The following is a 13,430-nucleotide window of genomic DNA, read 5'->3' on the forward strand; positions in this document are numbered from 1 at the left end:
GCGGGATTGGAGGTGGGGGGCGGGGGCTGCTCCTCACGGGGGGCCGGAGCCGGAATCCGCCCCCCCGAGGCAAAGCGCGAGCGCTAAGAACTCGCCCGCCCCTCGAGCAGCCAGCCGCCTCCCACCGCGAACTCGGCGAAGGAGGGAGGGGGCCGCGGGAGGGAAAGTGGGGCCGGGCGGGGGGCCGGGAAGCCGGGAGGCGCTGACGTCACTGGGCGCGCAATTCGGGCTGGAGCGCTTTAAAACACAGGCGTGCGAGCGGAGATGCTGCTCCACACCGAGCAGGCCGCGGGCAGCAGCGCGGCTCACTGCTCCTGCAGCGGCGACAGCCAGGGCCGCTCCGCAAGCCCGCGTGGCTGCAGCGGGCACGACCCGGCCCCGCGGCGCTTCTCTTCCGCGACCCGCCGGGAAGCAGGAGCGCGGCGCCCCGCGCTGCAGAAGCCCACCGGGCAGCGTCCCGCGCGCCACCGTCCGCGGCCATCCGGAAGCTCTTCGACCTCGTGCGGCTCGCGGCCCCCTCCCGGGTACCATGGACACATCCACGGTCGCCGCGCTCCTGTCCTTGCCTGTCCTGCTGCAGCTGGTGGCCGAGGCCGGCTCGCCGAGGCCGGGTGCGCTCCTTCGGGGGTGCCCCGCGCGCTGTCAGTGCGAGCCCGACGGCAGGATGCTGCTCAAGGTGGACTGCTCGGACCTGGGGCTCTCGGAGCTGCCCTCCAACCTCAGTGTCTTCACCTCCTACCTGTAAGTGCTCCCCACTCCTCTCCGCGAAAGGGGCAAGCGGGGGAGGGAAGCCAGCCCAAGACCAGGCTGGGCGCTCGTCGGTTCCGTCTGCTCAGGAGGGGGCGAGCGGGTCTACCCGGCGCATCTTGACCAGACGTGTTTGGGCCCCGCGGAAATGCACATGTCTCGGGACTGGCACAACAGCAATTTCTGGGCCCGCAGGGAAACGGCTTCAAGTGCAGCCCAGGGAAAGCACGAGTTCGTAGGCTCGCGGTTCAGCTGCAGGCAGGTCGCAGGGCGAATTGCTCCAAGGGCAGGCATTTGCCTGCCGTGCGGCCTGTGTGCCCCTGCGCCTGGAACCCAGGGCCGGGCTGTCGGATCCGCGCCTGTCCCCGCCTCCGCTCCGCACCCAGTCTCGTTCCATGAAGAGATGGGCTGTAAAAAGTTTCCCCAAACGAGAGCTCCAGCTTGTCCAGCTCCGGGGGAACTTACTCTGCATCCTTTGCACAGTCGCGTGGTGTAACCTTTTTCTTTTCTTTCTTTCTTCGTCGTCGTCTTTTTTTTTTTAAATGAAGTGATTAAAATGTGGCAACCACAAACCCCGATTAGAGCTGCCAGAACGTTATCTTTACCTTTGGCTGCCCGAGCCGCCCTTTGAAGTGCCCGCGGCCGCGGTGTAATCTTTAACCATCTCCTCCTCCCGGGGAGGTAAAGGGAAGTGGGCCGAAGGCGGCGAGCGTGCAAACTGCGGCGCCGGCACCGAGGGGAGACCTGCAGCTGTCCGTCATCCCCTGGGGATCCGCCCAACCCATCTCCCCTCACTGCAGCCTCCAAAGCCCCAGCCACGGCTCATTTCAGAATATTGTCCCGGGACGGCCCAAGCCCGAAGGGTGACAGGTGACTGGGCGTCTGAGGTGACCCAGGAGGAACCCGATTCTCGGGACCAAGGTGACTACGCCTCCTCCCCGGAGAGCCTGGGGCTCAGGTCCTCAGGCAGAGAGACCAGGGTCGCGGCTACTTCTACTTCGGAAAAGGCGCACTCGTGACCTAAGATGACATGTTTAGGTTTAAATTCGAGACACTGCGGGGTGCCCACCCCAAACCCAAGCGATCCCAGTTTCGGCTTCTCTGATGTACCTTGGCAGGAGTGAGTTAGGATGTTTGTGAACTCGTTCTTTCCTCGGTTTCGTTGTTTTGTGGAGGGGGAAAAAAAACATAAAAAGGCTTGCACAACGCTTTCCACCAGACAGTGGTTCTTTTTCTAGAGACAGAGTGAGGAAGAAAAAAAATTTTTTTACTTGCTTTAATATTGTGTTGAAAGAAAGGGACCATATGCTAGATTTTAGTATTAGTAGATGGCAGCCCCTTCCTCAACCTACCATAAAACTATTTTGTTTTTCTTTTCCTGAAAGGATTACAAAATTATCTGTATTTCTGTATTTCCCCACCAGGTTTTTCTTCAATGGTACTCATTGCATGCGGTGGTGATATTTTCACAGTGATGGAAATCTGCTCTCCTAAATGATCATTCTCTAAGAATTCACATTTCCTCCTCCTAAACAGCTGTCTGTACTACCAAGTGAAATACTCATCTCCAAGCTCTCTGGTTTAACTGCGAAACTCAGTGTTTCAAGAATCGTGTGTTTTTCTGAATAGTGAATTTCTGAGAGCAGTTTGGTAATTGCACTTAAAGAACCGAGAAACTATTCTGCCCCATCCTTCCCATCTTCCCTGGAAGAATGGACTATATATACAACGGAAATGTGCAGTCCCCTGAAACACTTACCTAACTGTTTACATCATACACTTGTTATAAAACATGTTTAAGAATACAGAACATAAACTTATGAATAGCGTCAGGATGCTTTTTTCTCCCACTTGAAGGAACAAACATTTGTTAGGCTTCTCTTACTAAAAGTTGGCATTAAATGCTGTTTCAAATAATTTCCCACATACTTCAAATTCATTTAACTGCATCCTCCATACGCTCAGGAGATCTTACCTATCTATCATATTAATAGATAACCCCTTGGAGTGGAGATTCGATTAGAAAGTTAATTGTCATCTTTTACTCATGCTATTTACTGACGGTCTATACCCTGGCCCGAGGGGAAATTTTCTCAGTGCCCTATAAAATGTTAAATTCAGAGTGTCTGTGTAAAGTGTCACAGTAAATGTTAAACATTTGCTTCTAATGGTTAACATGAGTTCAGGCAGTATGAGTGCTAAATGTAGAAATCAGTCCTGAAGTAAATAACTGAACCCATGGATGTTCTTTGTACTGTGCAATTTCAGAATTTTGTCTCCTTATAGAGCACAAAATGCCAGGGGCCATGGAATCCCTTCCTTCCTGGATTGAGGGGCTTGGGATCTGGGGGGGTTGGGAGGGTTTTTTGGTTTTGGGGGTTTTTTTTGACCACCACAGGTACAGTGTGTAAACATTAAGGGTAGATGGCGCCCTCTTTTGGTTACACCTAGAATTATCTGACCGTTTCTGCCTTCACTTGGGTGTACATACCTGAAAGAGGAATTTATTTGCTCATACTCTAATAAATAAGCATGTGTTTTACTGGCTTTCTTATTTTAAGAAATAACTACTCTTTGCTCTTGAAAGGAAACACTGAGTTCTAGCCACACTCCACTGTGGCCCAGGGGTAATTAAGCTTTGATGGGAAAGTTGCAGAGCGCAGACTAATATGGGAAAAGGCCAGACTGCTATCTTTTATTGTTTGTAGTAGGTTATCACCATTTATTTGAGTCAAAATGCTATCTCTTAATCTTCCTTCCCTCCCCACAAAAGAACAAGCATTTAATTTTCTTCAAACAGATTGATGGTGGCAAGTTCCAGGTGTACACATCTGGCAAATAGATTTGCCACAATCTGATAGCTGGCATGTCAGATTTGGAGGTAAAGAAAGTTTCCTAAATCTCTTCATAGAAGGCTAGAGCTATTTATGTGCAGTTTTATAATCTTTCTTCCCCCAGAAAAGCTAAATCTTAAGCCAGTCCAAACATTAATATTAACTCTCTTCTTACTGTGTTCCCCAGTAGATCTATAATTGGGCCACTGAACATGGTGGAAACATTGGAAAATCTCAGTCTTAATCTCTCTCTCTCTTTCTCTCTCTCTCTCTCTCTCTCTCTCTCTCTCTCTCTCTCTCTCTCTCTCTCTCTCTCTCTCTCTCTCTCTCTTTCCCCATAATGGGCTCCTATTTTACAAAAAGAGCTAATAAAGCTCACTCAGCAGAAAATAAGGAAAATACTGATAAAAGCAGGCAATAATTGTTTACAACATTTAGCACATCTCAATCTACCAGTAATGATCTGTCAGAAACAAAGCAGCTCTAGCATCTAATCTTATTTTAAAGAAGTTATTTTAATGCATCAAATGTGGACATTTTTGCTAATGGGGTCTTAAAAGTAAGCTCCCTTATGCTACTTTGTTGTGTCTTTCATCCATTTAGTGTGTCATTCAAATAGAAAACTAAATCATAATGAATATCCTAATATAGTATAATACTTCTCTTTATTGAGCTAGAACAGCCATTTTGTTTTTAAATGAAAACTGAGTTTTCCCCTGATGTTGCTTAAAGACATGAAAATTTCATCCACAAGCAAATTTATGTCACATGAACCAAAGGAACAAGGAGAAAGAATTTTCTAATTTTATGTAGTTGGTTACTTTTCCATGTGTAACTTTGTAACAAAATTTAATTTTACACATAATTAGTAAAACTGGTATTAATAAGAGCTGATTAAAAACCGTCAATTATAACTAAGTGAGTCTGGCCCTGGTGTCATACATGTGTTTTAAGCATTTAAAATGCAGTTTCAAAATTAAAGAATATTTTTAGAATCTTCTTTCAAAATGGTTTAATATATTTCGGCTTCCCTTCAAGCAAAGAAAATTATTTTAAATAAAGGAAAATGTTTGCACTTAGAAATGGTTACAAAAGCCTTAACTGTTATAACAGTCTTTAAATTTAGATCGGTTGAAAAATTTATAGTATGCTCTACAACCTACTTTCAAAATTAGTTTAAAATATATGATGTCAATTGCTTTTCTGCATTTTAATGAAGTTCTTTCTTTTTCTCCAGAATTCCCAAGGTTTTTTTAGTAGTGTTTTTGTTATGGGAGCAATTACTGAAACTTATTGACTATTTTAGTCTGAATGAATATTTTTAAAGTACTGGTTCTGATTCAAACAATTTTATGGTATAGATTTAGAATAAATATTTTACTGAATATGTTCAACATGTGCATGGCAGAATTTATGTGACAAAAATGAATTTTTACATATAATAAACATGATCTTCAATCAGATCTTCAATCTTTTTTCTCCCAAAGCCTTTTCTTTAAAGTAAAGGAGTTCGGAGTTCGGATAAGCAACAAAAGGTAGCAATCACAAATGATTTGGAAGACTGAAATAAAAAAATAATCTTTGTAGTTAAATAAAATTACTTTTTGATAATAGAAACTTCCCACTTGTATGTGTTTAAAGATGTTCGGAAACACAAAACTTGTCTATGATTTCTCATAGCTAAGTTTTTTATCTGAACTATTTGATTGTTTTTTAATTTCCAAAACATATAACTGTGACAGGCATAGAAACAATATCCAAGTAGACAATTAACCCAATAAAGCTATCATAAAATTAAAGGCATTGCAGTATGCTTGTAGTTTTATAACTGATACCTAATATCTACCTACCTTAGTAAAGGGTTTTTTTTATTTCTTCTACTTGTACATTTAAGTCATTTTGCTGAAAATTGAAGTATGTTTCCAATTAATCCAATCATAGCCAGTAAGATAGAAATGAAAAACAGTAGGGAGCTCTGCAATGAACAATTTTGTGGAATAATTTTTTGGTTTTGCTCAGTTATTTATATAAATTTAGAATAATGCTAAATGGCATATTTCCTTGTAAACACCCCACATATGTATATTTCTGGTAAACTGGATTCTTCATGAGAATGCAAATTCCTTTCTATGAGATTCAACCTCCTCACTCTTGCTGCACTGTTTTCCTTTATAAAGTTTCATTTTGTAGTAGAAGATGACTCCAACCGGCATTAAGGCCATAGTTAATATATTACAAACCAAAGAAAACAGGCTGATCATTGAGTCCTGTTGTATTTTTGATGTACCTTAGTAGAATTTCATTTGTTAAATCAACCCATGAGTTCCAATCTACTATAACTCTTCTATTCCCAGATCTGTCGGCTTTTTCAAATAGCAGTAGACTTGATATACAATATTATATTGGTTTCAAGTATACAACACAGTGGTTCAACTGTTATACACATTATTAAATCCTCACCTTAGCTAGTGCAGTTGCTTTCTGTCAACATGGAAAGATGTTATAGAACCACTGGCTGTATTATCCATGGTGTACCACCCTCCCTGTGACCAACTTATATTATGACTGAGATTTTGGGGCTCTTATATCACCCTCACCCTCTCCACCAAACCCCCACAGCCTTTCTCCCATAATAACCACCAATCACTTCTCAGTGTCTCTGAGTCTACTGCTGTTTTGTTCATTTTGTTTTGTTTTGTTGTTAGATTCTACATGTAAGCGAAATCATATGGTCTTTGTCTTTCTCCACCTGTCTTATTTCACTTAGTAAAATACCCTCTAAATCAGTCCATGTTGTCACAAATGGCAGAATTTTTCTTTATGTGGCTGAATAATATTCCATTGTATATATGTACAACCTCTTCTTTATTACTCATCTACTGATGGACACTTTGGTTGCTTCCACATCTTGGCTATTGTAAATAAAGTAGAGATAAATGTAGAAGTGCATATATCTTCTTGAATCAGGGATTTTGTTTTTTGAGGGTGAATTCCTGGAAAGGGAATTTCTGGGTCATATGGTATTTCTATTTTTAGTTTTTTGAGAAACCTCCATACTGCTTTCCACCATGGTAACACCAATTGACATTCCCACCATTGGTGTAGGTGGGTTCCCTTTTCTCCACATCTTTGCCAACACTTGTATTTCTTGTCTTTTGGATAGTGGCCCTTCTAACTGGCATGAGGTGACATCTCATTGTAGTTTTGATTTGCATTTCCCTGATGATTAGTGATATGGAACATATTTTCATGAGCTTGTTGGCCATTCATATTTCTTCTTTGGAGAATCATAGGGTTGTTTGTTTTTTCGGGTGTTGATTTATATGAGTGCTTTATATACTTTGGATGTTAACCACTTATCAGATATGTCATTTACAAATATATTCTCCCATACTGTAGGTTGCCTTTGTGTTCTGTTGATGGTGTCTTTTGCTGTACAGAAGCTTTTTAGTTTGGTGTAGTCCCTTTTATTCATTTTTTAATTTAGTTTCCCTTGCCCAGGGAGATGTGTCCAGAAAAAAGTTGCTCATGATTATGTTCAAGATATTTTTGCCAAGTTTTCTTCTACTGGTTTTATGGTTTCATGTTTTACATTTAGGTCTTTGATCCATTTTGAGTTTACTTTTGCATATAGGGTTAGACAGTAATCCAATTTTATTCTCTTACATGTAGCTGTCCAACACCAGTACTGAAGAGACTCTCTTTTCCCCATTATATATTCATGACTCCTTTATCATATATTAATTGACCAAATAAGCATGAGTTTATATCTGGGCTCTGTATTCTGTTCCATTCATCTATGGGTCTTTTCTTGTTCCAGGTCCATACTGTTTTGATTACTGTAGTTTTGTAGTATAGCTTGAAACCAGGGAGCATAATACACCCAGCTTTGTTCTTCTTAAGATTGCGTTAGCTATTTGGAGTTTTTTGTGGTTTCATAGAATTTTAGGATTACTTTCTATATAATTCATTGAAAAATGCTGTTGGTGTTTTGATAGAGATTGTATTGAATTTATATATTGCTTTGGCAGGATGGCCATTTTGCCAAATATGTCATGTTTTTAATCCACATTTCTATTCAGTCATTACAGACATGAACTACATGCTTGGTTCACCCAGGGAACTCATTATCTGTGGGAAAAGGCTATAGACATTTCATAGGCTATAAGGTAGTATTTTTTATAATTCAAAATTAATTTTGTTCTCCATAAGCTGCATGGTAGGAAGGAGGCCCATTCTTGAAATTCTGGCATTTTCCCCACCTCTTCCAATTAATCTATTTGTTACTTTGGTTGAGGTCAATGAAAATGCCTTATTTGAAACTGATAGGTAGAAGAACACTAGTCATTTGATCTCAAGAAATGGAATTATGTTTCTAATGGTGATGCTGAAAGACTATTAACAAGGAGTTAACATTAGCAGGGAAACTGAAGATGCTTCATAAAGAGCACTCCTGCCTCAGTGCCCTCATGTATTAGCCCTGCTCTCAGTGCTTAAGTGTGGACTGGAAAAACTGAGATTCACTTTGACAGTATGCAAAGGAACCAACCCATTTCCATGAGGCCATCTTCCTTAAACTCAGGTGGAGTAACACTCCAGGCTGAAATGATGAGCTCTTTCCTTTAGAATTTATCCTGCTCGCTAGACTGGAGCTCCTCCCAAGTAGAAAATTTTTCGACGTTATATCCCAAGTGACCATACCAGTGCCTGACATTTAAGGGCTGTTCAATAAATATTTATAATGTTGAATTGAATAGAATTGACTGCACCAGCTGTTGAAATCCCAGTGGCTAAAAGGGGTAAGAGAAAAATAAATGATAACTATTTGTCTGCAAGTAACAAAACAACACGAATCTACAGGTATCCCTCAATTATGGCCCAGCCCCACTTGAAATACAACTAACTAATATTCAGCTGAAATGATGCAATGAGTATTTTATTTTAACAAACACACCAGGATTTATATATCTTAATTACTTTTTTATTGAATAACAATAATAATAACAGCTGGCATTATGTTGTTCTTCCTGGGTGCCAGGCATCCAGACAAGTACTTTACTCAATCATATGCCCCACAGCAACCTTTTAAGACAGGTACTATTATCATCCCTAACTTGGGGGCCTGTCAGCTTATTCCAATGATATTTCCATTGCTCAAGATATTTTTTAACGTCTTTGAAATATTCTTCAAAGTTAGTATACCAGAAACACAAGAAAACCAGCCTTCTACTTTATAGTTATGCCTCATAGTAATTATAATTGGTGTTGAAATATTTCAGATACATTCTTCTTTTCAGGAACACAATTAATGAAGCTCTAATAAGAGAAATATTTCTTCAAGGAATCCCGGGAAATGCAGCTTTTTACTTTTCAATAAAATGAATTACATAGTTTAGGGCCAATATTTTAAATTTAGTAGATATCTATTCATCTCTCCATTTTCTTACTACCACAGAAAGAATTTCTCTTGTCCCAAGTCAGAGATAAATTGTGGTAGCTGCCCAGGTTTTATAAAGTGATTAATTATATAAGTATATATTATACTAATAACTTCCAATTCAAAAATAAAATTTCTCTTTTTTTCTATGACTAGATCTATGTGTCAAATAAATTAGTTGAATTCTTTGGAACTATTTTTCAATTCAGAGAGACGTGAACTTTCTTAATTGGCCAATTTTATGTGAGTTTGTATTCACCTTTAAAATGAATAATATGAACTGATATGACAAAGTTTACCATACTGTCATTTATTTGATTCAGAATGAAGAATTATGTCAAAGTTTTATCTACTTGTCTATATATCTATGTGTAAACTATTCATGGTTTAATAATTAGACCAGTGATAGACTTCTGTGTAAATGAGAAATCTGGGTAAGGCAGAAAAATATCCTCTCCTTCAAACAAAGAAGAACTTATCTTGAACTATCCATTTAGTTTCTTCAGTCCTTCAGTTCATTTGCTGCTATAAAACTAATATGTGTTAATTATTTATTATATTGCAAAGTCAATTGGAAAAACCAGCAGCTGACAAGTTAATTCTAAATTATATTCAGTGTAAAGAATATAATTTTTTTACAGTCAATGCAAGAATCAATGTTTAGAAAATGTAAGCTATGTTGGGATATGAGCTCTAAAATCTCTTAAAACAGTACTCTCAACTCTAGTTTTCCATTAATATCAGTAATTTTAAATTATTCAGCAATTCCTAATTTTCAAGTGTGTCGTTTTTAATGTCTGCACGTTTTTTTTTCTGAATTCATTTTATCCTTCATGCCTTCACAAGGAGTTCTGTTTCATCCTTTAACAAAGGGCTCTGGTGGTTAAAGGTAAAGCAAAGTTAGGCTCACACTAACACACACAGAGCAACACACCAATAAGAGACAGTTTCCTGTGTGCCACTTGCTCAGTGGAAATGATACAAAACATGTACATGGCATGGCAGTGAAGTACCAACCCTTTCTAGGGGAGAGACGGAGGAGCTGGCTGTGTGAAGGCACCTTCAGCTCGGTTCGGAAGCTGAAATGCAGAAGACAGCTGTCCTGGCAAAGACAGCAGCCCAACTCCAGCAGAGAATGTGTGCACCTAGCTGACCTTCCTCTCCAGCCTGCCCGCTGACACTGAGTTTTCCTCAAGTGGTCCCTTGTCAGCCTAGCCTTTTCCCCCAGTGTTGCTCATCTTTCACAACTGGAAACCAAGTGTTTCAAAGTGTTACTCAATTTTGTGGCCAAATTCCTTTATTTTCTCCTTTTTTCCCTCATACACACACACACTGTGATGGCTAAACTTGCAAGCATGCCTTCCTTTCCAAAGTCTACACTAAGAAGAGAACCTAAGATTTTTTTACGATTCACTAAAAAGCTAGTAAATATTTTTGTGCTTCTTTTTTCTTGATTAAGTAGAGTGGAGATCTCTGCAAAAGATGTCTATTTGCAAAAATACCCTTCCTTTGATCAAAAAAGCCACAAAAGTGTACTTCTCAGGAAAGCAGAAAACTACACATGATCTCAAGTGGAAAAAATATAAAGAATTTGCTGAATTTTAACCTTGGTACATAACAAAGATATTATTCTAAAGTTGGTTGGTTAATGTGGGCTGTGTTAGACCTTTCATTGTGTTGTATTTGGGTTTAGCCAATGTTATTTTAATGAGTTTATTGGTTCAATACACAAAACACCACATGGTTCTTGAAGTTTTTAGGTTATAACTTTTCTTGTGAGGCACTTACTTGAAGGAACTCTGTTACATAATCAACTGGTCTTTAAATCTATCAGCACAAAATAACCATTCACTTGAATATATATACCATGAGAATTATTTGATTATAAAAACCAAATAAAAATTTCCATGAAGGGAATTACATTCCTTAATCATCTATTTTGTATATATATTGAGACTGTGGCAATAAACATGTATTTCACAATGTTTGTTGAGTGAATCTACAGAATGAGTTTGTATCTGCTGGTGAAGATGAATAAAAGAAATCCTCCTCCTTATTTTCTCTTCATACTTCCTGTCCCAAATGGACCCTTAGCGGAAATGTCTGCATTTGCCCAGAGACCTACTCTATAATTGTTAGAGGGTCAGCCTTACAAGAGAGTGAAGCCTTTAAAAAGTGGCAAGGGAGGTGGAAAGGCTAAGTGAGGAAATCTGCTACCCAAGAAACAGTGCGGGCAGAACTGAGAGACTGTGAGACCTCCAGACGGCACCCCGACCAAGCTGGTACACTGCTCCTGCGTCTCCCGATAGCCTTCCCCAGCCCTTGCTTCTAGATAGTGTCAGAGGAGGATTGGACGGATGCCTTTCCTTATCTCAGGCACTTCCCCCACCAGGGCTTCAAATAGAAGGGATGTTTAGAAAGAAGAGTCTTTGGGTTTAACCTGTCAATGGGAAGTGCAACCGAAACTGGCGTCTTTGATTTTCACTTGGAAAAGCCAGTCACTGTCCCCGTGGTGGGGGACCTTAGCTCACAGAGCACCCATTCCTCAGCAGCTGCTCTTCTCTGCGGCGGGTGCAGCAGAGCACAGGATGAAGTTCATGATCTTTTTTCCATGAGTCTTCAAGCTTGGGTAGCAAAAGGAAATCCCAGTTAAACCAGATTCTCCCAGGGTGTAAGCATATCTCATTTGAAGATCTCAGAAGTTTTAGCAACATGATTAACTGACAGCAAGTATCCACCTTCCACCTTACAGCTGCTGGCCTTGCAGCAGAAGTCTGCGTCCCCAGGGTCTTAGAATGCTGAGAAGTGTTAGGTGGATACAATCTGGTCCTGAATGACTATTACACAGTAATTTGAGCCCCCTTTTGCCTTAGCTGCAGAAACTCCAGAGAGCATAGTTAATTGTGTATTGGGAAAGGAAAGGCTGATTTTGGTAAATTTATGTTAGGTATAATAAAACCAATTCAGAGCTTGAGCTAATAGCCTACTACATTGAAAGTAAATTTTACTGTAAAGAACTAAAAGGATAATCTTTTACCCACAATTTACCAGAATGACTAAGCTGTATACCTAAGGTCACATTACACAGTACAAGACTGAAATTTAATCATGATTGCTAGAGCATTACCCTAATTGCCCAAATAAACTGAATTAAATTTACTGAGATGGGTTGCAGGGTTTTGATGAGTCAAAGCTGTCTACTCAGGGGATTTAGAATGGAAAGAACCTTGGAGGTCACCTAATCCAACACCTTCTTTTGATAGAGGATGAAATTCATGCTCATAGAGGTAAATAACATTCCCAAAACCACATTGCTGGCAAAGATGGCATTGCACCCCAGGTCTGAGAACCCCAGTGGGATGCCCTCCTCACCTTCTTGCTCCAATGTCGGACTCTCAAATGAGTACTAAAACTCCCAGTTACTTTTCTACATGTTGCCAAATATCCTGTTGCCTATGCATGTTATATATATTCATATCTAGGTATATGCCTGAATTTTACCTAACCTTACCTTTTTTGGGGCCGTTTATAGATACATATAAAGTATATCACCTAAAAATCTGCAAAGCAGATAGAAACAATCAGATTTAATTGGAAGAATAATTTCCCAAATTTCTGTTCATAGTAGTCACACACGGGTTCATTATAACTTAAACATCATTTGGGACCTACTTTGACCAAATTTAGGTCGCCTTCACACCCCTCTTATCAGTTGCCTTTCTCCCCCAGCACAGAAACTGCATTAGGTCAGGCTTGCCACACCTTTCACCTGGACAACTCTAGCAGCTTCTATCTTGATCTGCACACACACATTCCCTACCACCCCACTAGTTTGTCCAAGGTGCAACTCTGGTCCTGTGTCTCTCATATTCAATCCTTGGATGGTTTGCTATGGCATTCATGATAAAGTTTAACTCTTCAGTTTATCCCACAAAGTCAATTTCTCTTGCCTCCTTCCCCACCTGCAACCCTGCTGCCCAGCCCACCTCCTGGGTCCCCCATGCTGTCTTCTCTCCAGTCATATCAAACTACATCCTACAATTTCCAAAATTCGTGCCTCCAGGTGCTCACATGTGTTGGGCTCTGCTTGGAATGCCTTTCTTCTTTTTCATCTGGCTGACTTCTCTGAGTCTTTCCGTACTCAGTTCAAGCATCACCTCCTCTGGAAAGCTTTCTGTGCTTTTAGAAACCTGCCTGTGCTCCCATGTCACGTTGAACCCACTTCTGTCAGAGCACTCACCATGCGCAATCACCATACTTAATCTACTCATCTGTTTTCACTACTGGACTGTATATATATCTTTTCAGTTGTGGATGTTTTGAATCAAAGAATAAAGGAGTGTCCCTGGGATTTGAATCAGAACACAGAATCCCTGTGTATTAGTCATGATTGTCATTTTCCGTATTTGAAA

At 40.5% G+C, this 13,430-nt stretch overlaps 1 protein-coding gene across 2 annotated transcripts in view; it reads left to right on the forward strand.

Moving 5' to 3' along the window:
• Positions 1–382: 382 nt before the first annotated feature.
• LGR5 (leucine rich repeat containing G protein-coupled receptor 5) overlaps positions 383–13,430 on the forward strand; it is a 117,018-nt gene continuing 103,970 nt past the window's right edge. For both annotated transcript variants that reach the window (XM_036917629.2, XM_036917630.2), the window contains exon 1: positions 383–741. In XM_036917629.2, the coding sequence (XP_036773524.2) occupies positions 530–741 (212 nt within the window). In that variant the 5' untranslated portion in view covers positions 383–529. The remainder of the gene's footprint in view (positions 742–13,430) is intronic.

The sequence above is a fragment of the Manis pentadactyla genome, chromosome 10 (assembly GCF_030020395.1).
Source record: "Manis pentadactyla isolate mManPen7 chromosome 10, mManPen7.hap1, whole genome shotgun sequence".
Lineage (NCBI taxonomy): Eukaryota > Metazoa > Chordata > Mammalia > Pholidota > Manidae > Manis > Manis pentadactyla.